The sequence below is a fragment of the Muscardinus avellanarius genome, assembly GCF_963383645.1.
Source record: "Muscardinus avellanarius genome assembly, chromosome: 11".
In the NCBI taxonomy this organism is placed as follows: Eukaryota; Metazoa; Chordata; class Mammalia; order Rodentia; family Gliridae; genus Muscardinus; species Muscardinus avellanarius.
Genome location: NC_137797.1, coordinates 94,804,007 through 94,828,887, shown reverse-complemented (window position 1 = coordinate 94,828,887; position 24,881 = coordinate 94,804,007). Strand labels below are relative to the sequence as shown.

At 45.8% G+C, this 24,881-nt stretch overlaps 1 protein-coding gene across 1 annotated transcript in view; it reads left to right on the top strand.

Moving 5' to 3' along the window:
* Positions 1-1,213: 1,213 nt before the first annotated feature.
* CACNA2D4 (calcium voltage-gated channel auxiliary subunit alpha2delta 4) overlaps positions 1,214-24,881 on the top strand; it is a gene marked incomplete at both ends in the record, with an annotated part of 119,909 nt that continues 96,241 nt past the window's right edge. Inside the window, 6 exons of the mRNA XM_080704954.1 lie at positions 1,214-1,386; positions 3,235-3,316; positions 5,186-5,302; positions 5,756-5,815; positions 7,312-7,474; positions 9,400-9,531. Coding sequence (XP_080561080.1) covers positions 1,214-1,386; positions 3,235-3,316; positions 5,186-5,302; positions 5,756-5,815; positions 7,312-7,474; positions 9,400-9,531 — 727 coding nt within the window. The remainder of the gene's footprint in view (positions 1,387-3,234; positions 3,317-5,185; positions 5,303-5,755; positions 5,816-7,311; positions 7,475-9,399; positions 9,532-24,881) is intronic.

The following is a 24,881-nucleotide window of genomic DNA, read 5'->3' as shown; positions in this document are numbered from 1 at the left end:
CATCCATCCCACTAAGAAGCAATCTGATTCAGGGGACGCGGCAGGCCCGTGGCTTCATTCACAGAGGACTCACGTGGTACCACTATCAGCATGTGCCGGCAAACACCACAAAGCTGATCGAGTCTATTTGGGGTACTTCCCATCAGAAAAGAAACCAATACACGGCGTGATCGTAATTATATTCATTCAGTATCAACTATTTTCCTAACAGGAGAGAACTCCTGTGCGAGCCAGGCCTCGGTGAGAGCTAGGTCCTCTGCTGACTTTGATATTATTTGACCTTTGAAAGAACACACACACACACACACACACACACACACACACCACGGGGGCTCAGGGAACTGGGGGCCTTATTTTCATGCTCTACCACATAAGGCCAGTGGTGGGCGCTGTTGGACACGTTCGCAGGGCGATTCAAGGTACTGTGGGTGACCTGCATAAATCCCACTATGCCCAAATGAAGTGCTTCCCCAACTCAACCTCTTGTGAGCTGCTCCAACAGGACAACCAGGGGACAATCAGAAAGAGATGTCAGGCTGCTCAGAGACAGAGGTCTTAACCAACTGTAAAAGAGCCAACTTAGGCACATTTTACAAAGACACTTGGCCCTAGGAACTCTCAGGAAAGGGAAGAAGCCACGCGGGGTGAGCTGGGTTGGGGGGTCACTGACTCAGCAGCAAACATGTCCTCGAACCACAGTGAGCTGGTGAGCCTGGAAGCCGGGGCTCTGGCCCTTCCCCCAGCCTCAAGCCTCAAACAGACCCTCCCTCCTCCAGGAGGGTCTGTGATAGCCAATCAGAGCACAGCTGCATGGGCCCCATCCCAGGTCCTCATCTCCTTGGATGCAGGGGCCTTCTGTCCACATAGGCCTGCCTCTTTAACGCAGAAGGCTGCGCTGATGGAAGGAGCTGGAATCAGGGTAATCCTGCTGAGGTCACTGCCCACCTCCTGGCACCCCTCCTCTCTGCTGTCAGGCAGGGATTAGAGGACAGGCATGGATTAGTGGGGTTCATTTTGTTACAACCCCTCCCGCTCTCTGGAAGCCTCAGAGGGACAGAGCAGCCTCCCCAACCTGCAGGACCCAGCTGAAGGCTGGGAACCCCCAGGCTGGCCAGTGCTCTGCGGCAGGGAGCTCTGGCGGCCCTGAGCCAGTGGGCTCATGGGCTGCAGCTGCTCTGCCCTGTCCCCCTGCCCTGAGCCCAACAGAAGAGACATGCCCGGACCCCTCAGGGTTGACCCCAGCCCTGGCTCCCACAGCGGCGTGCCCTACCTCCCGTGGCCCGGGGCCTGGGCCTTCCTGCAGAAGAGCACGGTCATCCTGTGGCTGTTGCTGTCCAGCACCTCCCTGTCCCCTGCCCGGGGTCAGAACAAGATTCCTCTGGAAACGTAAGCCTCACTCGGTCAACCCTCTTCGGTGGCCCCTAGTTGCACCGGGTGTATCTCCATCCTCTGCTCCCCCTCGGGGCCTTCCCTGGGGGCTGCCCACTGTCTTTTCTCCCCGGCTTCCTCTCCTCCCCAAATCTCTGCCTGTTTTGTCGTCCTGCCTGCCTCCTCCCAGAGCCGATGGCTGTAAGCAGGACTGACCTTTGGGGCGCGCTCTCCTAGTGGGCGCAGAGCCGCCTGTCCAGCACCCGCGGGGCCGATGCCCTTTCCAGGATAATTGCTCGGCCAGCTTGGAGGGGGCTGCGCTGGCTCTGAAGGTGACCGTCGCACTCTCCAGGGGCCTTGTTAAGAAGTGTGTATTTTGTCATTCTGAAAGGGTAAAGCAGTTCTGAGTGGTTGAAGGTGACTTGTCCAGGAGCTTGGCAGAACTGGATCTCAGTGGCCTCCTTCTTGTTTTCTATGCCCTTCTGCCTCCTTCCGGGCCTATATTCTATAACCCACCATTGATACCAGCTACAGAAAGAACCTGGTACCAGTCATTTATGCCTTGGTATAAATTACTGTGCCACCTCCTGGGGTGTTCAGTCCCAGACTCAAGTTGGCCCTATTTAAGGAATTTCTAATATACAGGGGAGCAGAGCATTCTGGACGAAAGGGACTACCTGCTCAGTCCTTATCTAAGTCCGGCCACCAGAGCCCAGGGTGATGGCCAGGCTACCAGTGGAGCCAACGGCCAACTCCCCGTCCCAACAGAGACGGGATGGGGAGCCCAGATACGCACAGTGCTTGCGTTTTCTTTTGAGGAGTGGTGTGTTTGGGCAGGTCGGGTTCCCAGTGAGCGACATCAACCCCCTGGTTCCCAGCACTGTGCTGGCTGCTTTGCCCGAGACACCTGTCTGTAGTCCACTCAGCAAGCCAGGGAGGTGGTGAGATTACTCCTATTCTGCAGTTGAGGAAACAAAGGCCCAGAGAGGTTAGCTGAGTCCTCCGAGTTCACAAGGCCAGCGCACTTGAATCCCAGTCAGCCTGGCCTCGTTTTTACGGGGACACCCTCTGTTGGACCACGAAGCCAGGCATCCTTGAGGGAGGTGCCGAGTGCGGCTGAATGCCTGTCACGTAATACAACCCCAATGAAACTGGCCGAGCAACTGAATGAACGCTGATCTTGGAGCCATCCTGCTGCTGCACCTGGGGCCCCGTGTGCCCACCCCGCGCCCCAGGGCCCTCCCCGGGGCCGGGTCCCAGTGCGCCTCTGGGGGTGAGAAGGAGGTCAGGGCTTCCTCCCTATCCTGCCTCTTCTGAGGCCCAGGTGCAGCCTCCTCTGGCCTTGAGTAGGGACACAGGGAGCAGCTCAGTGAGTCCTGCAGCAGTGGCCCAGGCGGTCCATTTCCATGCTGGCCTCTTCCTTGCCCTGGCCTGGACCTGCCCCGCGCCTCCCCCACTCCTTTCCTGTCTCCACCCAAAGCCAGAGCCCTTGAGGGCTTGGGTCAAGCTTGGTCCAGGGCTCATCAGCCCCTGGCCTTTAGCAGAAGACGCAGCAGAGGGGGCCGCTGAGCCCCAGGGCAGTTGCTAAGCCTTCAGCTGGTGGGTGCCCTGGTCCTCCTGCCCTGGCTAGGGCTGCATCTTCATGTGTGGGTTTCAGGGTCTACGCTAGTGTGTATGTGCATGTGTGCATGTGTGGCCCCTATTAGTGAGTGGGCTTCTGTATGTATATGTCTCTGTGTTTGTGTGTGCATCTCAGTGGGTATCCGTGGGACACACTTGCTTTGCATGTGCATGTATTGGAGTGTGTGTGTGTGTGTGTGTGTGTGTGTGTGTGTGTGTCTACACACGTGCTCTCATCCCCTTCAGAGTGAAGCTGTGGGCAGAGACCTTCGGCAGGGATCTGTACGGCACGGTGACCAAATACTCAGGCTCCCTCTTGCTACAGAAGGTCAGTGACCCCCGCAGGGGCCCCCAGGAAGGTTTGAGGATCGACTGTGGTGTCCTTCTTTGCGGAAAAGAGGAATCTCCCAATATCAATTCTTCGAGGGGCCTTAGAGACCACCTCTTCCAAACTTCTGGTTTTCAGATGGGGAAAATGAGGCCCAGGAAGGCAGGTGGAGCGAGTCAGAGGGGCGGTCGGTGGCCTGGCAGGAGTGCCGTGTCGTTCAGCCGCTCGGGAAGGCGGTGCACAGATGGAATGAGACCCGGGAGGGATTTGTTGGGTGGGCAGGAGAGGGTTCTGTGAAAAATAAAGAGGAGCAGAGGGACCGGCAGATGGGGTGTGAGCCCAACACCCACCATGGGAAGGGCAGACAGGAGAGGGCCGGGACCCCCAGGCCCCAGGGAGAGGCAGGAGGGAGGACAGAGGCCTCCATGCAGAGAGGGCTGGCCTGCCCTCCGTCCCAGGCCCTCCAGCCATGGCGGGAGCGCCCACATGGTCACCACCTCCTCAGGGCAGGAGGACGCTGACAGCGAGGCCATGCTCCAGCATCTCCACCCTTTTATTCATGAAATGCTCTGTGTACAGATTAATGGCTGCCTGTCCTTGTACTAGATATTAAGCAACTTCGTTTTTCTCTAGTAGTTATAACTCCCAGAGCAGTTTTAATAATAGCTTGTCTTTAGTGGAGCGTGGTGGCAGAGCCCTGATCCTAGTACTTGGGAGGCTGACACAGGAGGATCCCAGGGATAAGGCCAGCCTCAACAACGTAGGAAGACTTTTCTTCAAAATAAAACAACAAAATAGCACTGAGGGTATAACTCAGAAGTAGAGCGATCCTGGGTTCAATTCCCAGTATCATAAGAATAACAACATTACTAATAGTAATAACAGCTCACCCTGACCTATTATTCCATGCACTAAGAGCTTTATACTCATGATACATTCCTCACCATAACCCCAGAAGCATCTTCTCCATCTTATAAATGGGGCCAAATCTCAGCTTCTGAGTGGGTGCGTGACCCCAACAGCAGGACTCCCCGCAGCTCCCCACAGCCCAGTCCTGACTGGAGAAGGCGGAAGGCGCTGGGGTGGAGCCACTCCTCACACTGCCCATTGATGGCCAGCTCAGGACGCACCCTGTGCTGCAGCCGCAGCCGGCTCAAGTCTCATTTACTTTTCCCGGTTGCACCCTCCCAAGCCAGGCGAGGAAGGCAGAGAAGTGAGCGTGTGGGGTTGGGGTAAAGCATTCCGCAGAGCAGATACGCTCTAGAGTATCCTCTACAGCTGTATGAACATCTCGTCTCACAGGGGAGGACGGCCCTGAGGCTGCAGAGCTGGGTCAATGGGCATTGACGACTCACGTGGTCATGTGTATGGTCTCCCTGGGCCTGCAGAGTGGACCTGAAGCCAGCGCCCGTGCTCTCTGGCCGTTTGCCAGGCGGCCATCCTCAGCACCCTGGGGTGCTGGGCTGTGTTCGGACTGTGGGACTTGAGGTCTACACGGCGTGCGCAGGGCACACGCTCTCACGGGCAGCTTGCAGTGTGCTGGGCTTTGGGTGGATTCACTGTGGGTGTGAGCGGGTAGTAGCAGGCTCTGCCCACAGGGCATGGGACTGCCCACAGGGCTGGCCGTTGACCTTGGTCAAGTCACTGACCTTGAGCCTTGGTCAGCTCCCGGATGAGGGTCTTAACTACAATGTGTCTAGAGCCCCCAGAACACAGAGGTCATTTGAAAAGTGACAGCTATTATCATTATTGGGGTGATTATTCAAAGAGGAGGTTGAGAGAATGTGTTTGCCAGGAGAACAGTGGCCAGGTGGAATCAGGTGTGAGCGTCCTGGTCTAACACGAAGCCCGTCCATTGCTCCTGATCAGAAATACAAGGATGTGGAGCCCAGCCTGAAGATCCAGGAGGTGGACGGCCTGGCGCTGGTGAGGAAGTTCTCAGAAGACATGGAGAACATGCTACGCAGGAAAGTGGAGGCCGTCAAGGTACGGGAGGCGCCGCCCACCTCCGCTCCTCGCCCTCGGCTCCCCGAGGGCTGTGCTGGTCTTGAGACCTCTCGGGGACCACAGTGGTCTTGGATGGTCTGATTCCTGGCTGGCTGACGTGGGGACTGTGACACTCAGACCACACTGCGTCTACAGGTTACACCAACCAGGTCACTTCCTGTCAGAGAAAGGGACACGTTCGTTCCTCCCTGGCCCAGCCAGGCTTGCTAGATGCCCAGTGACCAGGCCACCTGAGCATGGGCCCATCGGCATGAGCCCAGGCGGCCTTCGGAGCACTTGGGGACCAGGAAGGTTCCTCGTGGCCAAAGGGGTGAGGGGAAGGGAGAGGAGAAAGAGAAAGGGTGCTTGGCGTTGGGGATGGAGCTAGGAGTGGAACTTCTGGGTCCCACGGTGACTGACTGCAGCCCCACGGCCTCCTTTACCCATCCTCAGAGTCTGGTGGAGGTAGCGGAGGAGGCCGACCTGAACCATGAATTCAACGCATCTCTGGTGGTGAGTCCTCTCCTGGAGCTGGTTAGGGACACCTAGTAGCCCAAGCAGACCCTCCACTGTGTGGGAAGGACAGAGAAATGACTGCTGCTCCTCAGAGTGGGACAGGGGAGCCATAGTCCAACGCTGAGGCTGTGGGCACAGGGACCCTGGGTGCCGTTCTGGGCGCCCAGCACCCCCCATCCTGAGGGAACTGATGGCGCTGATGAGGGCTTCGTCTCCATCTCACTTTGAGTCTGTGCCCGTCTCTGCCTCCCAATTCTAGCTATGTCTGCACACGCTAAAGCAAGCAGGGAAGCGAAGCCATAATCGGGCCAGGCACAGTGATGCGTGCCTGTAAACCTAGTACGTGGCAGGCTGAGACTGGAGGATGGAAGTTTCGAGGCCAGCCTCAGCAACTTAGCAAGACTTGCAGCAACTTAGCTGGACCCTGTTTCAAATTATAAAATAAAAAGGGCTGGGAGTGTAGCTCAGAGTAGAATGCCTCTGGGTTCAATCCCCACTACAAAAAGAAAAAGGAAGGAAGGAGGAAGGGAGAAAGAAAGGGAGGGAGGGAAGGAAATGGGACAATTTATACTAAAATCCAATTGACTGAGCCCACACACAATGCAGCTGAACCTCACCTGGATTCTCCAGGTGCAGCTTGTCCTTCCCACTTCTCCTCGCAGCAGTGTCCTTTGATCTGCCTCTCTCTCCCCCTCTCCCCCTCCCCCTCTCTCCCCCTTTCTTCTTCCCCCTCCCCCTCTCTCCCCCTTTCTTCTTCCCCCTCCCCCTCTCTCCCCCTTTCTTCTTCCCTCTCCCCCTCTCCCTCCCTCTCCCCTCCCTCTCCCCCCCCCTCTCTCTCTCCCTCTCCCTCTCCCTCCCTCTCTCCCTCTCTCTCTCTCTCTCCCTCTCCCTCTCCCTCCCTCTCTCTCTCCCTCTCTCCCTCTCCCTCCCTCTCCCTCCCTCTCTCCCTCTCTCCCCCTCTTCCTCCCTCTCTCCCTCCCTCCCTTCCTCTCCCTCTCTCCCTCTCTCCCCCTCTTCCTCCCTCTCTCCCTCCCTCCCTTCCTTTCCCTCTCTCCCTCCCTCCCTTCCTCTCCCTCTTTCCCTCTCTCTCCCTCCCTCTCTCTCTTCCCCTTTCCCTCCCTCTCTCCCTCTCTCTCTCCCCCTTTCTTCTTCCCTCTCTCCCTTACCTTCCCTCTCTCTCCCTCCCTCTCTCCCTCTCCCTCTCTCTCTTCCCCTTTCCCTCCCTCTCTCCCTCCCCCTTTCTTCTTCCCTCTCTCCCTTACCTTCCCTCTCTCTCTCCCTCTTCCTCCCTCTCCCTCTCCCTCCCTTTCTCCCCCCTCCCTCCCTCCTCTCCCTCCACCCTCTCTTCCTCCCTTTCTCCCTCCCTCTCTCCCCCTCCCTCCTCTCTCTCCCTCCCTCCTCTCTCTCTCTCCCTCTCTCTCTCCCTCCCTCCCTCTCTCTCTCTCTTTCTCTCTCTCTCTCTCTGTCCCTGGGGTCACACCCTCTGTCCCCAGTTTGACTACTACAATTCAGTCCTGATCAACGAGAGGGACGAGAAGGGCCAGTACGTGGAGCTGGGAGCCGAGTTTGTCCTGGAGCCGAACGCGCACTTCAGCAACCTGAGGGTGAACACCTCCATCAGCAACGTGCAGCTGCCCACCAACGTGTACAACAAAGGTGTGCGGCCGCGCTGTGGCCTATCCTGCTCTTAGAACCCTTTTGGTAGTCATGGGGGTAGGGGTGATGCTGGATGATTTTGATGAATTTACCTCCACTCTTCTGAGATGCACTCCAGGGTCATAAACTGTCTCTCCTACCTCCTTGACTAAGGATGAGTAAAGAAATTATTCTAGACAAGCATGGCCTATTAGTCTGTTTCCTTCTGGTACGACAAAATACCTGAGGTTGAGTTACTTATAAAGAAAAAAGGTTTAGCTAGCTCGTGACTTTGGAGGCTTCAAGTCCAAACAGCACAGCAGCTCTGGGGAGGCCCCGGGCTGCATCTTTCGTGACAGATGGCGTCATGGTGGGAGTGTCATCACTAGTGAGACAGGAAGCTGGAGAATGAAGGGGGACCAGGCTCGCTCTTTTACAACAGCCCTTCAGGAGAAATATCCAGGGTCCCCATAAGAACCAGAAAAGTTCCTTCCCGGGGCAGTGCCCACGCTGACCCAGTCACCTCCAGCTAGGCTCCACCACCTCTCTCGTCTCCCTCCACATGGGGTATAACGGTTTGAGATGTTGACGTGGGTTCTTGTTCTTAGCTGGTTTAGAAAAAATAGCAAGAATTATACTGCTGCAAGCTTAAGCAAATTCTTTTATCACAAAGGTAGAAAGAAGGGACCGAGCCGGGCGTGGTGGCGCATGCTTGTAATCCCAGCGCTTGGGAGGCTGAGACAGGAGGATTGCGTAGGTTCAAAGCCAGCCTCAGCTTTAGTGAGGCTCTCAGCAACTTAGTGAGATCCTATTTCCAAATTAAGTATAAAATAGTTCTGGGAGTGTAGCCCGGAGGTAGAAGGTCCCTGGGTTCCACCCCCAGTAACACCAAAAAAAAAAAAAAAAAAAAGAAGGGACAGAACAAAGCACTGCATCAGAGAGGACGCAATGGAGTGCCTTGAAAGTGAGGCACTGGGGTTTTGAACACAGAACAGTTTTTATAAGGATTTATTATCTCCCATCCTGCTTAACCTAATGCAGGTGCAAGCCCTTATCATGATTATGAAGATTCATTATCTTCCATCCATTCCTATTGGTTAAAATAGTCTTATTACCTCCCCCGACCTAATGCAGGTGCAGGCCCACCCATTAGCTGTAGTGCAAGCCTTTGTTATGACCAAGATGTGTTTGTTACTTGGTTAACAAGATCAGGGCTCACATGGTATATGTCCTCTTAATTTTAAACTTCTGTGAGAATTTAGTGTTTGTTTTAGCATTCCATATTTAGCTGGGCTAAGAGCTAGCTTCTACCTGACCGAGGTCAGTATTGGCTGCAGCTCTTGGCTGACAGCTTAGAAGCAGAGAAAAGGGTTTTATTGTTTTACCTAAGTATGAAAGCTTATTCTTATTGGCCATTAATACAGCTCTTATTCACAATCAGTACAGGCTCAGTTCCCATCACGGGGGACCAGACTTCCACACATGAACCTTTGAGTTATGCTCAAACCATATCCAAACCATCGCTCGTGGGCTGGAAGAACACTCAGCGCCTCCGGAGTAGAGGGCGTGAGTGTGGCCACCCATGTGAGACAGAGAAGGAGGCGCTAAGCTCCGTCACTGTGGAGCCAGGCACGGCGCGGCAGGCCTGTAATCCCAACACTTGGGAGGCTGAGGCCTCAGGTGTGAGGCCAGCCTCAGCAGTTTGGCAAGAGCTTGTTTCAAAATAAAATATAATAATATAATAATAACAGTACATGCCTGGGAGGATAGCTTGGAGGGTTGAATCCCCAGTGCCAATAAATGATTAAATAAACTATGCCACTGCAGGTGTGTGTGTGTGTGTGTGTGTGTGTGTGTGTGTGTTGTGTCTGTGTTTCACTTGAATGTGAACACCCTTGCCTCCTATTTAGTGTCTCCTGAAGCCCCCTCTGTGATCTAACCCTCAGACCCAGACATTTTAAATGGAGTCTACATGTCTGAAGCCCTGAACCCTGTCTTTGTGGAGAACTTCCAGAGAGACCCTACACTGACCTGGCAGTATTTTGGCAGCTCAACTGGATTCTTCCGGATCTATCCCGGTGAGGGCCCTGGTGACACCCGGACCGTCCCCTGAGCTTGTTTTCTGGGAATAAGGCAACAGGGAATTGAAGGTGGACCCTGGCCCTCACCGTCCAGTGGCCGGGGGTCTTCCTATTCAGAGGCGCCCCAACCCACATTTCACCTGCTCACAACACGCCACGTGCATATTCTATAAAAACCTGTTAAATGAGCGAATGCGTGAGGTCACTAAATACCATGGCAACCAGCCTGCCTTGAGCTCCAGTCCTTGGAAAGCGCTGTGAAATTTGCAAAGGAAGATACAAATAATTTTCAGAATTTTACATTTTTTCTTCTTCTTTTTATTTTGGTACCACACACACACGCAGTAGCCATCCTAATGGGTGTGAGATGGTATCTCACTGTGGTTTTGATTTGTGTTTGTTAATGAGTTGTTTTTTTCTTATGGTATTAGTTAAAGGTCCTACTTCATTCTTTTGCATGTGGGTACCCAGTTTTTTCTGGTACCATTGGCTTCCACATTGAATGATCTTAGTTCCTTGTCAAAAAGTATTTGATCATACATGCAAGAGTTTGCTTCTAGGCCCTCTATTCTATTTCATTCGACTATATGTCTGCCTGTATTCTAGTAACACGCTGTTGTGATTACTGTAGCCTTGTAGTAAGTTTTAAAATTCAGGAAATCTGATTCTTCAGCATTGTTTCTCTTTTTCAAAATTCTTTCAGCTATTTGGAATCCCTTGAAATTCCATATGAATTTTGGGATGGGTTTTTCTATTTCTGCAAAAAAATCATTGAGATTTTGGTAGATATTGTACCGAATCAGTAGCTCAATTTGAATACTACTGACATTTTAATATATTAAGTATTCTAATCTGTGAACAGGGAATGTGTTTCCACTTTTTTTGTGTGGTACTGGGATTCCTGGAAGCCCTGCTACCTCCAGGCTACACTCCCAGACCTATTTTTACATTTTTATTTGGAAACAGGGTCTCCTAAGCCAGCACGTGTGGCTGGCTTCGAACCTGCGCGATCCTCCTGTCTCTGCCTCCTAAGCGCGGGGATTACAAGCGTGCGCCACCACGCCCGGCTGTGTTTCCACTTTTTTATAAATCTTTAATTTCTTTCAGCAATATTTTATAGTTTTCATTGTACAAAATGAAATCTGTAACCTCCTTGGTTAATTCCTAAGTGTTTTTTTTTTATTCTTTTCAGTGCTATTATAGATTGAAATGTTTTGGTAATTTTCTTTTCAGATTGTTCAATGTTAATATAAATTCAACTGATTTTGTTTGTATTCTGCTACTTTGCTGAATTCATCTATTAGTTTTAATTCTGTGTGTGTGTGTGTGTGTGTGTGTGTGTGTGTGTGTGTGTGTGTAGGTGTTATCTTTAGGGTTTTCTACACATAAGATCATATAATCGCCAGGCGTGGTGGCGCACGCTTGTAATCCCAGCATTTAGTAGGCTGAGACCGGAGGATCGTGGTTCAAGGACAGCCTCAGCTACTTAGTGAGGCCCTCTGCAACTCAGTGAGACCCGATTTCAAAATAAAGAATAAGCCGGGCATGGTGGCACACGCTTGTAATCCCCGCACTTGGGAGGTGGAGACAGGAGGATCGCACAGGTTCAAAGCCAGCCGCGCTGGCTTAAGAGACCCTGTTTCCAAAAATAAAAATAGGTCTGGGAGTGTAGCCCGGAGGGAGAAGGGCTTCCAGGAACCCCAGTACCACCAAAAATAAAAAATTTTAAAAATTTAAAAAATAAAGAATAAAAAAACAGGGCAGGGGGTATACCTCGGAGGTCAAATGTCCCTGGGTTCCACCTCCAGACCCGCAAAAAAAAAAAAAAGAAAAAGAAAAAGAAAGAAGATCATATAATCTGTAAACAGAGATAATTTTGCTTCTTTCTTTCCACACTAAATCCTTTCTATTTCTTTTTCTTGTCTAATTGCTTTGGTTAGAATGTCCAGTACCAGGTTGAACAGAAGTAGCAAATGTGGAATTATTTGTTTTATACATGGTCTTATAGAAAAGCTTTTTTTTACCATTGAGTATGCTGACAGCCGTGTGAGTTTTTATTATTTTGAGGTAGTTTTCATCTATTACTAGTTTGTTGGGTCTTTTATCATGAAGAATGGTGGATTTTGTCAAATGCTTTTTCTGTATCAATTGAGATGATCATGTGAGGAGTTTTTTCATTATTCTGTTAATGTGGTATATTACATTGATCAATTTTTATATGTTGAGAAATATTTTATTCTAGGAATAAATTCCAACAGGTATAATTCTTTTAATATGCTACTGAATTTTGTTTTTCAGCATTTTTGGGGGGATTTTTACACCCATGTTTATGAGATATTCGTCTGTAGTTTCCTTCCTGATACCATCTTTGTTTGGCTTTGGTATCTAGGTGATACTGGCCTCCAAATCAGTTGAGAAATATTCACTCCTTTTAAATTTTTTGAAAAAAATTGAGGATAGTTTTGAGTTTTTCCTTAAATGTTTGGTAGCATCCACCAGTGAAGCCATTGGGTCCAGGGCTTTGCTCTGTTGGGAGAGTGCCGATTCAGCTTCTCATTAGTTACAGATCAATTCAGATTTTCTGTTTCTTTAAGATTTAGTCTTAGTAGATATTCTGCTTTTAGGAATTTGTCTGTTTCATCTAGGTTATCCAATTTGTTGTATACAATTATGTACAGTCCTCTTATAATCTTTCTTATTTATACAGAATCAGTAGTAACATCTCCCACTTTTATTTCTAAGGTTAGCAATTTGAGTCTTTTTTTCTTAGTCTATCTCATTAACTGAAGCTTCATCGCTTTTGTTGAGCTTTTCAAAGAATCAATTTTTGATGTCACTTATTTTCTTTGTTTTTCTGTTCTCTGTTTTACTTATTTCGGCCCCAATCTTGATTTCCTTTCTTCTTCTAGCTTTGGATTTAGAATCTTCTTTTTCTAGGTTTTTAAAGTTAGTTTGTTAAGTTGAGACCGTGTGTGTGTGTGTGTGTGTGTGTGTGTGTGTGTGTGTGTGTAAGAGAGAGAGAGAGAGAGACAGAGACAGAGACAGACAGAGACACTGGGGATGAAACCCAGGGGCCTTCTACCTACAGCTACACTCCCAGACCTATTTTATATATTTTATTTGGAAACAGGCTCTCACTAAGTTGCTGAGAGCCTCACTAAGTAGCTGAGGCTGGCTTCGAACCTGTGCGATCCTCCTGTCTCCACCTCCCAAGCGCGGGGATTACAAGCGTGCGCCACCACGCCTGGCTATGGGAAATACTTTTTATTTATTTGACTTGACTTTTTTTTTGGGGGGGAGACGGCTGTACTGGAGATTGAACCCAGGAACAGGCTTCGAACCTACATGCCCATCCTGTCTCAGCCTCCAAAGTACTGGGATTATAAGCACATACCACCACGTCCGGCTTTGAGAACTTTTTTAAATTTTTATTTATTTATTTTTTGTGTGTGTGGTACTGGGGATGAAATCCAGGGGCATTCTACCTTCAAGCTATACCCCCAGCCCTAGTTTTTATTTTTTATTTTTGAAACACAGTCTCACTGAGTTGCAAAGGGCCTCACTAAGTAGCTGAGGCTGTCGTCAAACCTCCATCCTCCTGTCTCAGCATCCCAAATGCTGGGATTACAAGCGTGCGCCTCCATGCCTGGCTCTCGAGACTGTTTTTTGTTTTTTTTAATGTAGGCATATTTAGCTATACATTTCATTGCTAGAGATGCCTTCACTGTGTCCCATAAACTTTAATGCATTATATTTTAATTTTTATTCATAACTAAGTATATTCTAATATCCTCTCTGATTTCTTATTTGCTCCATTGGCGGTTTAAGAGTATTATGTTTTACTTGGTACCAGAGCACACATATAATCCCAGTACTTGGGAGACTGAGACAGAAGGATTGCAGGTTAGAGACCAGCCTGAGCAACTTAGTAGATCCTGTTTAAAAATAAAAAGAGCTCAGCAATAGAGTACCCCTGGGTTCAATCTCCAGTTGAGCCCCCAAAAGAAGAGTATGAAATGAAACATCATTTCCACAAACATTCAAATTTCCTAGTGTTCTGTTATAATTTTTGTTTTTGGTGATACTGGGGGTATAACCCAGGGGCTTTCTACCTCCGGGATATCCTCCCAGTCCTATTTTATATTTTATTTGGAAACAGGGTCTCACTAAGTTGCTGAAAGCCTCACTCAGTAGCTGAGGCTGGTTTGGAACCTGTGCAATCCTCCTGTCTCAGCCTCCCAAGCGCAGGGATTACAAGCATGTGCCACCACGCCCAGTTTCTATTATAATTTCTAACTCTACCCCATTGTGATAGAAAGAGAATACCTTGTATAATATCTATCTTTTAAAATCTATTAAGACTAAATCTGTGGCCTAACATATAGTGTATACTGGGACGTGTCCCATTTGCACTTGAGAAGAGTGTGTTGTTGGGTACAGGATTCTGTATTTGTCAGATAGAGTTGATTATTATGTTATTTAAGTCCTCTATTTTTTTATTTATCTTCTGTGTAGTTGGGTATTGAGGTCTTAAATATTATTGTAGAACTGTCTATTTCTCTTTATTTGTAAACCTTTTATTAATATATAATGTTATTATTTGCCTCTTATGAACTTTAAAGTCTATTTTGTTTAATATTAGTATACCAATTTTGCTCTTTTTTGGTTACTATTTTTTATGGAATGTCTTTTTTTATCCTTTAATTTTTAACCTATTTGTGTCTTTGGCTTTAAAGTGAGACTCTTCTTGTAGGCAGCATATAGTTGGATCTTGTGTTCTCATCCATTCTGTTCTCTCTTTTGGTTGGAGAGTTTAATCCATTTATATTTAAAGTAATTACTGGAAAGGTGGGATACTTCTGTCATTTTGCTATTTGATTTCCATATTCCTTATATCTTTTTCTGTCATTTTCTGCATTACTATCTTGTTTTGTGTTTATTTTTTTATTTTTTTATTTTTTGGTGGAATGTTTAAATTCTTTTTTTTTTTTTTTTTTTGCAGTACTGGGGACAGAACCCAGGGGCATTCTACCTCCGAGGTATACCACAAGTCCTATTTTTTTTTTATTTTTTATTTTGAAACAGGGTCTCACTAAGTTGCAGAGGGCCTCACTAAGTAGCTGAGGCTGTCTGCGAACTACGATCCTCCTGTCTCAGCATCCCAAATGCTGGGATAACAAGCATGCGCCACCATGCCCGACTTTCAATTCTAGTCTTATTTTTGTTTATTTTCTATAACCATTTTATTTGTGGTTATGAATGGGATTACACTTCGCATCTTAATTTTTCGTGTGTGTGTGTGTGTGTGTGTGTGTGTGTGTGTGTGTGTGTGTTACTCAGAATTAAACCCAGAGGCATTCTATCTCTGGGCTGTTTTTAAATTTTTAATTATTTTATTGTTTGTGTGTTGGGGGTGCTGGGGGTGGAACTCATGAGCATTCAACCTTTGAGCTACACCTCCAGCCTTATTTTATTATTTTTATTAGGAAACAAGGTATCACTAAGTTGCAGAGGGCCTAAGTTGCTGAGGCTGCCCACAACCTGCAATCCTCCTGCCTCAGCCTCCCAAGTGCTGGGATGACAAATGTATGCCACCATGCCTGGCCAACATTTTTTATTCTGAAACAGGGTCTTGCTATGTTGTAGAGAGCTTTGCTAGATTGCTGAGGCTGGCCACAAACCTGCAATCTTCCTGTCTCAGCCTCCCGAGAAATGGGGTTATAGGCTTTGCCATTATGCCTGGCACATCTTAAACTTATAACTCTGATTTTAATTTATGCCAGGTTAATTTCAGTAACATCTAAGACTTTGATTATTTACAGTTCCATCTCCACTCTTTTTGGTTGTCAATGTCACAAAAATTATATCTTTATACATTGTATGCCTAAAAAAATGTTTTTCCTTTTTTTTTTTTTTTTTTTTTTTTAAACTGGGAATTGAACCCAGGAGCATTCTACCTCTGAGATGAATCCCTGGTCCTTTTTTTATTTTTTACTTTGAAACAGTGTCTCTCTAAGTTACTCAGTTGGCCTTAAACTTGCGATGCTCCTGTCTCAGCCTCCCAAGTTTTAGGATTACAGGTGCGGACCACCATACTCTGCTCAGATACTTCTTTTAAAGGAATTACTCTCTTAAATTATGTATAAAATAAAATGTTGAGGCCGGGCGTGGTGGCACACGCTTGTAATCCCCGCGCTTGGGAGGCAGAGACAGGAGGATCGCACAGGTTCGAAGCCAGCCGCCCGAGCTGGCTTAGGAGACCCTGTTTCCAAATAAAAATGTAAAAATAGGTCTGGGAGTGTAGCCCGGAGATAGAAGGGCTTCCAGGAACCCCAGTACCACAAAAAAAAAATAAATAAATAAAATAAAATAAAATAAAATAAAATAAAATAAAATGTTGAGTTACCAAAGTTACAATATTACTAGTTTTAGTCTAATAATTTTTATTGTATGATCTTTTAAATCATGCAGAAAACAAAAAGGACAGCTTAAGCCAGTGTTGAATACAAGCTTTTATAATTGCCCATGAATTTACCTTTTTCAATATCCTTATTTCTCCATATGGCTGCAAGTTACTGTCCAATATCCTTTAATTTACCCTCCAGGACCCTCTTGAGCATTTCTTGCAGGCAGATGGCCTCAGCTATTGTTTTTAATAGGAATCTCTTATTTTCTCATTTATTTATTTATTTATTGGCGGCACTGGGGGTGGACTTTCTACCTCCGGGCTATGCTTCCAGACCTATTTTTATATTTTTATTTGGAAGCAGGGTCTCACTAAGTTGCTGAGAGGCTCACTAAGTAGCTGGGGCTGGCTTTGAACCTGTACAATCCTCCTGTCTCAGCCTCCCAAGCACGGGGATTACAAGCATTCTCTTTTATTTTTAAAGGACACTTTTGCCAGATATAGGAATCTTGGTCAACAGAGTTTTCTGTTTGATTTGTTGTTGTTGTGTTGTTGTTGTTGTTGTTGTTGTTATTTTCAGCACTTTGAAGATATCAGCCCACTGACTTTTACCCTCCTACATTCTAATGAGAAATCTACTGATTATCTCATTGACGATCCCTTGTGTATAATGAGTCCCTTCTCTCTCGCTGCTTTTAAAAGTCTTTCTTTGTCTTTGCCTTTTGGAAGTTTAATTATAATGTGTCTTAGCATTACTGTCTTTGAGTTCAGCTTACTTGGAGTTTCTTGAGATTGGGTGTTTATTTTAATGTCTTCCAGCAAACTTGGGAAGTTTTCAGTGTAGGAGGTAGCCTGCTAGAATTTTTCTTTCTCTGAGCTAATGCAACAGGAAAACCACTAAGAACAAACCTTTCTATACTATAACCAGTGCTTTCCACCAGACCCTAACAGGAAAGTGCCTAACACTTTTTTTTTTTTTGCATTGTTCCAACTACAAACTGTCACCTGATGACCCAATATGCTAATGAAGGGTTGAAAACTGGACCAGTTTGAACTAGTCAGCATGTATTCATACTAGTTCTAAATTAGGTCCTCTGTGAACTGGCCCCTCCCCTGCTCTCACCCATAAATATGCCCACCAAATATTTATTCAACTCTTTGTTCCTCCCCTTTCTCTCACTCTTCTTTTTCTGGATCTCCCTTAATGCATATGTTGGTCAACTTGATGGTGTACTACCGGACCTTGGGCTCTGTCAACTTTTCTCTAATCCTTTTTTCTTTCTGTCCCTCAGAGTCGATAAATTTCATTGTCCTGACTTCAATCTTGCTGATTCCACTTTCTGCCTGCTCAAATCCATCTTTGAATTCTTCTAGTGAACTTTTCGTTTTATGTATTGTATTTTCAGTCCCAAGATTTCTATTTTTTTTAGGTTTCCTGTTTCTTTATTGATATCTCCATTTTATTCATATATTTATTGTTTCTTGGATTTCTCCACATCTTCTTTTAGTTCTTTGAACATCTTAAAAACAGTTATAAATTAGTTGTCTGATAGATCTGCCATCTGGTATTTTTCAGAGACACTTTCTTTTTTTTTTTTTTTTTTTTTGTGTGTGTGTGTGTTATACAAGGCAAAGCTTCCTAGGGCTAACGGAGAGGTTTTATTTTGAAAAGTAGGCAGGCCACACAAGGGGTGTGGTGAAGAATGAATCCTGAACGAGGACACTCTGTGGCCACAGAGGCTGGGGTGAAGATCAGGGCGGGATCCTAAGAGCTTTCAGTCCCATGGGCCGGCTGCTGGCTGCACAGTTCATTGTGTGGACGCTCAGGGTTGATACTGAAGAGAGGGAGCTGGCCAGGGGATTGTTTGCACTGTTCAGGCAGAAGCAGGTTCTTGTCATAAATAATGAATCTCCACAGATAACCAATCTTAGTTGTCTGTTGGATGGAAACTCTTGTTTCTCTGGTTCTGGTGTGTGTTACCTATTTCTTCTTTGTAGTTAATCTCTTTGAGTATTTTCTCTAGCGCTGGTTTTAAAGACAAATTCCTTCAGTTTCTGTTTGTCATGGAAGCTTTTTATTTCTCCATCTAATTTGATAGAAAGTTTTGCTGGGTAGGAAATTTTTGGCTGGAAGTTGTTTTCTTTCAGAGTTTGGAATATGTTACTCCAAGCCCTTCTGGCTCTCATGACTTGGTTTGGGAAGTCTGGAGTGATTCTAATTGGTTTGCCTCTGAATGTCACTTGGCCCTTTGTTTTTGTTGCCTTTAAGATTCTCTGCTTGGCTTCCACATTGGTCATTTTGACAATTATGTGGTGTGGGGATCCTCTTCTCCGATCCTGTCTAAAGGGAGTTCTATAAGTTTCCTGGATCTGTGTATCAACCTCTTGCTCTATGTTTGGAAAATTTTCTGCTATTACTTCCTTGAAGAGATTGTTGATCCCTTTGGTTTCACTTTCTTTTCCCTCCTCTATTCCAATTATTCTTAGGTTAGCTCTCTTAAAATGGGCCCATATTTCTTCAATGTCAGATTCCTGCTGTTGGATATTTTTTTCTAGATTATAAACTATGCATTCATTTTTGGAATGATCATCTTCTAAGAGCGAGATTCTGTTCTCCATGTGGTCTAATCGGTTGTTTGTGCTTTGAATTGAGGCCTTTACTTCTTTAATTGCATCCTTTATCTCTATTATTTCTACAGTTATTTTCCTGATTTGATCTTCTAGAAATCTCTGATTTTCTGTTTTATCGGGTTCTGATGTTGTGGGGTTGTGGGCATTCATTGCTCCAGTGTTATTCCTCTTTCCCATGATTTCGGAAGTTTGTGCCTTCTCTGGGTTCTTCCCTGGGTCACTATGGCTTCACTTAAGGTGTTCTGGATCTCGAGTCTGTAGTATCTCTGACCCCACTACTCCTTTACTGGGTTGTATCACAGAGTCTCCGACCCAGGGAGTCGATAGAGGCTGCTTAAGACTATGGGGGGTGCCAGGTTGCACGTTCTCCTATGGTGTGATATCTCTGCCACCGCCACGCCCCCACTGGGTCAAGTCCCAGGGAGTACAGTACTGGGATTTCTCCTCTGTGGCCCGCAATTTGACTCACTGTTCTGAGTTCGCAGATGTAGCTGTACTGGACTCAGTGAATTCGCTGCTGCTGCCGTCGGTGGCAATATGGCGCTACTGCTACGCCCTCAGCCGTGAGGCTGGCTTATTTCTTCTTGGTTTTGATTTCCACTCTGAGTCCCTGCAGCGTGTGCTGAGCTCAGCCACTGGGAGCTTTAGATGCTCCCTGCGCGCAGAAATCCTGCCTGGCTGTTCCGTAGCAGCTCACCTCGGCTTGCTGTAGCCATCCGGTGAATTCGCCGCTGCCGCTGGCAGTATGGCGCTGCTGCCGCGTCCTCGGTCGTGAGGCTGGTGTATCTCCTCTGTGGCTCTGAGGTCTGTTCTCAGTCCACTTTCTCTCTGGAGCCTGGTGATTTTTTTGTTTCTCTGGTGATGGTGTTTTCTGGCTATGAAAGGCGCTGATTTTGTGGTAATGGAGATTGGTTGTTAGCGGGGCTCTTAAGCCCCGCTTTTCTAGGTCGCCATCTTCCCGGAAGTCCCCTCAGAGACACTTTCTACTGACCTTCTTTTTCCCTTGATTGAGCCATACTTTCCTCCTCCTCCTCCTCTTTCTTCTTCCTCCTTCTCCTCCTTCTTCTTCTTTATTTCCTCCTCCTCATTCTTCTTCTTCTTCTTCTTTATTATTATTATTATTATTATTATTATTATTATTTCTTTCCTCCTCCTCCTCCTCCTCCTCCTCCTCCTCCTTCTTCTTCTTCTTCTTTTTTGGCATGTCTTGTGATTTTTTAAACTGAAATATGGACATTTAACTCTAATGCTGTGGTAATTCTGAAAATCAGCCTTTGGCAAGGATTTGTTGGGTTTTGCTACTGTTTTTAATTTAGGCTGTCTCTATGCTAAAGAACAGCCTGATGTGTTCAGCCTAAAGACAAGGTCTCCTCAGGTCTCTCTGAGCGTTTCCCTGGACGTGCGTGGTCACGTTATGACTTTCTCCATGTGCGGTTGTTGTCAAGTGTTCTAGTCTGTAATGTGTGGCTCCCAAAAGGGACAAAACAGAAGAGCAAAGGGGAGAAAGGGGACACTTTCTCCTTACACCCCCCGAAGTAATTTCAGTTAGAGGAAGAGGGGCTTACAAAATTGGGGGAGGTACAATAAAAATGGCTAGGGTTCCTGTTCTCCACGTGGGGCGCAGCTTCCTGGTGCTGCCTACTCTGCGGTCTTCCCAGAAGCCTCCTCGGCTTTGCTTGTCTGTTGAACTTTATAAAACTGGTTTAGTTTGCCTTTAGGGCTTGCTTTGCATTCAGTGCTCATCTGTGTTGTCCGGTCTTCTTGGAGACAGTTTAGCCACCCTCTTGATCCCATCCGGGTTGTGTCTAATTTTTGTTTTTCATTTTTATAAACGGTGTTGCTAGATTGTGAGGGTTCCCCTTGGCTTAGCTATATACACAGGAATAAAATTGCTAAGTCATAAGACATATGATGCTCATCTTGGATAAGAAACTAAAATACTGGCACCAATTGTATTCCAATAAGCAAGAAGGAGCAGATTCTCTTGGCCCACATTTTCTTTAGCTCTTTGTATTGTTAAACTTTAAAATCCTTTCTTAATAAATTGTTAGCAAACTGGCCATGGTGGCCACACACTCGTAATCCCAGTACTTGGGAGGCTGAGATAAGAGAATCAGAGATTCTACTGCAGCCTCAGCAACACAATGAGACTCTCCGCAGCTTAGAAAGACCCTGTTAAAAAACAACAATAAGGGATAAGGGTGTAGCTTGGAGGTAGAGTTCAATCCCCAGTACACGCCGGACGTGGTGGCGCACGCTTGTAATCCCCGCGCTTGGGAGGCGGAGACAGGAGGATCACACTGGTTCGAAGCCAGCCTCGCTGGCTTAAGAGACCCTGTTTCCAAATAAAAAAATACAAAATAGGTCTGGGAGTGTAGCCCAGAGGTAGAAGGGCTTCCAGGAACCCCAGTACCACCAAAAAAAAAATAATAATCCCCAGTACACACACACACACACACACACACACACACACACACACACACAAACACACACACACACACACACACCAGGATATAAAATTACTAGTTCAATTTATTTAACACTTGAAATACTAATATGGTTTTCTATTCTTAAAATATAATGGAATTATTTTTTTTTGGAATCCATCCATTTCATCTGAGTTTCCAGTTTTATTTATATGAATTTTTTATTCCCCCATTATCTTTTAAATCTTTACTATGTCTATAATTGTGTTCTGTTCTTTGTAGCATTATTGCTTTTTATTTCATTTCCATTGGCCTCTGTATTTTTAGTCTTTTTAGGAATCACTTGTCTGTTATGTTCTCCTCCCTCCCTTTTTTTGGACTTTTTCTGCAGTTCCTCCTCCTAACTTCTTAAACAGACACGTGGTTTAATTTCTAGCTTTTTTCTGTGTTTCCAAAATTGGTTTTAAGGCTACATACCCTGCCAGTCCACTTCTGTTGCATCTTGCAAGTTTTAACTGGTAGCAAGTTTGTAAGGTTTTTAATTTTAATTGACGTAAAATATGTATAACATAAAATTTACTCTCTTTTACATTTTAAGTGCACTTTTTAAAGCCTAAGTTCTCATTTTGTACAACCATCAACACAAGCCATCTCCAGAACTCTTTATTTTGGGAAACTCTACCTCTAGACTTGTTGAAAGTGACTCCCAAGCCAGGTGTGGTGGCCCATGCTTTTAATTCCAGTACTTGGGAGGCTGAAACAGGTGGGACACAGGTTGATGGCCAGCCTCTACAACCTAGTGAGACCTTGTTAAAAAAAAAAAAAATATATATATATATATATATATATATATATATATATATATAGGGCAGACAGGTGTGGTGGCACATGCTTGTAATCCCAGCATTCGGGAGGCTGAGACAGGAGGATCCAGGTTCATGGCCAGCCTCTGCTACTTAGTGAGGCCCTTTGCAATTCAGTGAGACCCTGTTTCAAAATAAAGAATAAAAAATAGGGCTGGGGGTGTAACTTGGAGGTAGAATGCCCTTGGGTTCCATTACCAGTATCGCTATATATATATATATATATATATATATATATATATATATATATATAATATATATGGCTGGGGTACACATGTAGCTCAGTGGTAGAATGTTTCTAAGTTCAATCCCCTAGTACCAAATCAATCAAACAAACAAACAAACAAATAAAAAAACTCTCTGTAGTACTTTGCTTAGTCTTCTGATTTTGCCCATATCTTCCCCCCCCCCCCCGTTTTTTCATTTTGGGACTTTAGGACAAAATCTTATTTTACCATTCAAGATCCTTTTTTTATCCCCAACATATTCTCTTTTCTCTTTAATCTTTCTTACCAAAAATATATCCTCACACTCATGCACTTCCTCCACATCTCTCATTTCTACATACTGGTTCTTTTCGGCTTTAATTCCTGTCTTGAATTTTGAAACAATCCTTACAAAATTTTTGTATTCAGATAAGATTGTCTTTCCTCAATCTTATTCGAATAAGAGAGAGAGAGAGAGAGAGAGAGAGAGAGAGAGAGAGAGAAAGAGAGAGAAATCTAATTTATATTTTATACCAAAACAAGAAACAAATTAAGATCATCCATCTGTTTAAATCTTATGGTGCTTTGGATTTTAAAGAGACACAGTTGCCAGGCGTGGCTGAGACAGGAGGATCACACAGGTTCAAAACCAGCCTCAGCTACTTAGTGAGGCTCTCAGCAACCTAGTGAGACCCTGTTTCCAAATAAAATATAAAATAGGTCTGGGAGTATAGCCCAGAGGTAGAAAAGACCCTGGGTTCAACCCCAGTACCACCAAAAAAAAAAAAAAAAAAAACATACCCGGGCGGGTGGCACGTGCTTGTAATTCCCACGCTTGGGAGGCGGAGACAGGAGGATTGTGCAGGTTCGAAGCCAGCCGTGCTGGCTTAAGAGACCCTGTCTCTAAATAAAAATAAAATAAAATAAATAAAATAAAGAGACAGTTTTTCCTTTGATTTCAGTCTCAAATAAGTGTAAAAGTTTATTTACAGCTGTCTATAATCTAGCTAGGACTAACTAAAATAACAAACTTCCATGCAACCTTGAACACAAAAGGAAAAGAAATGTTACTTTTAAAATAAGCCACCCCAGGCCGGGCATGGTGGCACATGCTTGTAATCCCTGCGTTTGGGAGGCAGAGACAGGAGGATCACGCAGGTTTGAATCCAGCCTCACTGGTTTAAGAGATCCTGTTTCCAAATAAAAATATAAAATAGGTCTGGAAATGTAGCCCGGAGGTAGAAGGGTTCCATCCATAGTACAAAAAAAAAAAAAAAAAAAAGCCACCCCCTAGCTGGGCATGGTGGCACATGTTTCCCAGTGGAACATGGTTCCATGGTTCCATGGTGGCACATGGTTCTCCCAGTACTTGGGAGACTGAGACAGGAGGATCGCAGTTCATGGCCAGCCTCAGCTACTTAGTGAGGTCCTCTGCAACTCAGTGAGACCCTGTTTCAAAATAAAGAATAAAAAAATCAGGCTGGGGGTGTGGCTCAGAGGTAGAATGCCCCTGGGTTCCATCCCCAGCACCCCCCCACACACACACACATACACAAAAAGCCACCCTCTAGCTGAGATGTAAGAAAGTAAAGACACTTATTCAAGGAAGCAGGACACACACTCAAGGGGAGGGAGTGTGGTGCTTCTTCCATGGTTGTCAGGGCCAAACTTTCTTGTTTTTCTTTTAATTTTTGTGGCACTGAGGTTGAACCCGAGGCATTCTGCCTCTCAGCTACACTCTCCCAACCCTATTTTATTTTTATTTTGAAACCTGTTCTTGCTAGGTTGCTCAGAGTCTCACTACTTGCTGAGGATGTCCTTGAACTTGCAATCCTCCTTTCTCAGCCTCCCAAGTATTGGGATTTCAGGTGTGTACTACCATGATGGGCCAGGGTCAAACTTCTTAATTTTTTTGTGTGTTTGTGGTCTGGGGTGGAACCCAGGGGCTTTCTACCTACGGGCTATACTCCCAGACCTATTTTATACTTTATTTGGAAACAGGGTCTCACTGAGTTGCTGAGAGCCTCACTAAGTAGCTGAGGTTGGCTTCGAACCTGTGTGATCCCCCGTCTCAGCCTCCCAAGCACTGGTATTACAAGTGTGCGCTACCACGCCTGACAGGATCGAACTTTTCAATAAATCTTTCTTTCTTATTATTTTCCCTTATTTCACTTTATCCGTTTTGAAATCATCCCCATATTTCCACTCTCTTGGTCATTACCCCTGAAATCTTTTCAGACATATTTAATACAAAAAATGTTTTAAAAAATAGTAGATAATATTTGTATTCTCCTCCCCAAAGGGACTTCTTGCTCTCAAAAATGAACGAATGAATAAATAAATAAGAGCGAGGTTAGAATTTTGTGTTTCATCCTGACTTTCATTTGGTCTCCACCTAATATTTCAAATTTTTCATGCCCACAAATGACTGGACTTGACATCCACATCGACTACTGGAGCTGTCCTCGGTCACCACCGCCTTTGTTCACGCTCCCTCGTGTCCCCGGCTGTCTTTCCCCAGTCATTTTCCTTCTAGTAGTAAATCCTGCAGAAGCCCCTTCGCTGGGGGCTCAGTTCCAGCCTGTTTATCCTCAGCTGCTTCCTGTCCTCATTCTCGAATGATGCTTTTGCTGGGAGCACACTTCTAACTCAGCAGTTCTTTTCTCTACTTTTTAAATTTTTCTTATTTTTTTCTTTCTTCTTTTTTTTCTTTTTTTGTGTTGAGCCCATCTGACTTTATTTTTTTCTTTTTTTAATTTTTTATTGGTGCATTATATTCATACATCATATTGGGGTAAGAAACTTGTGTGTACGT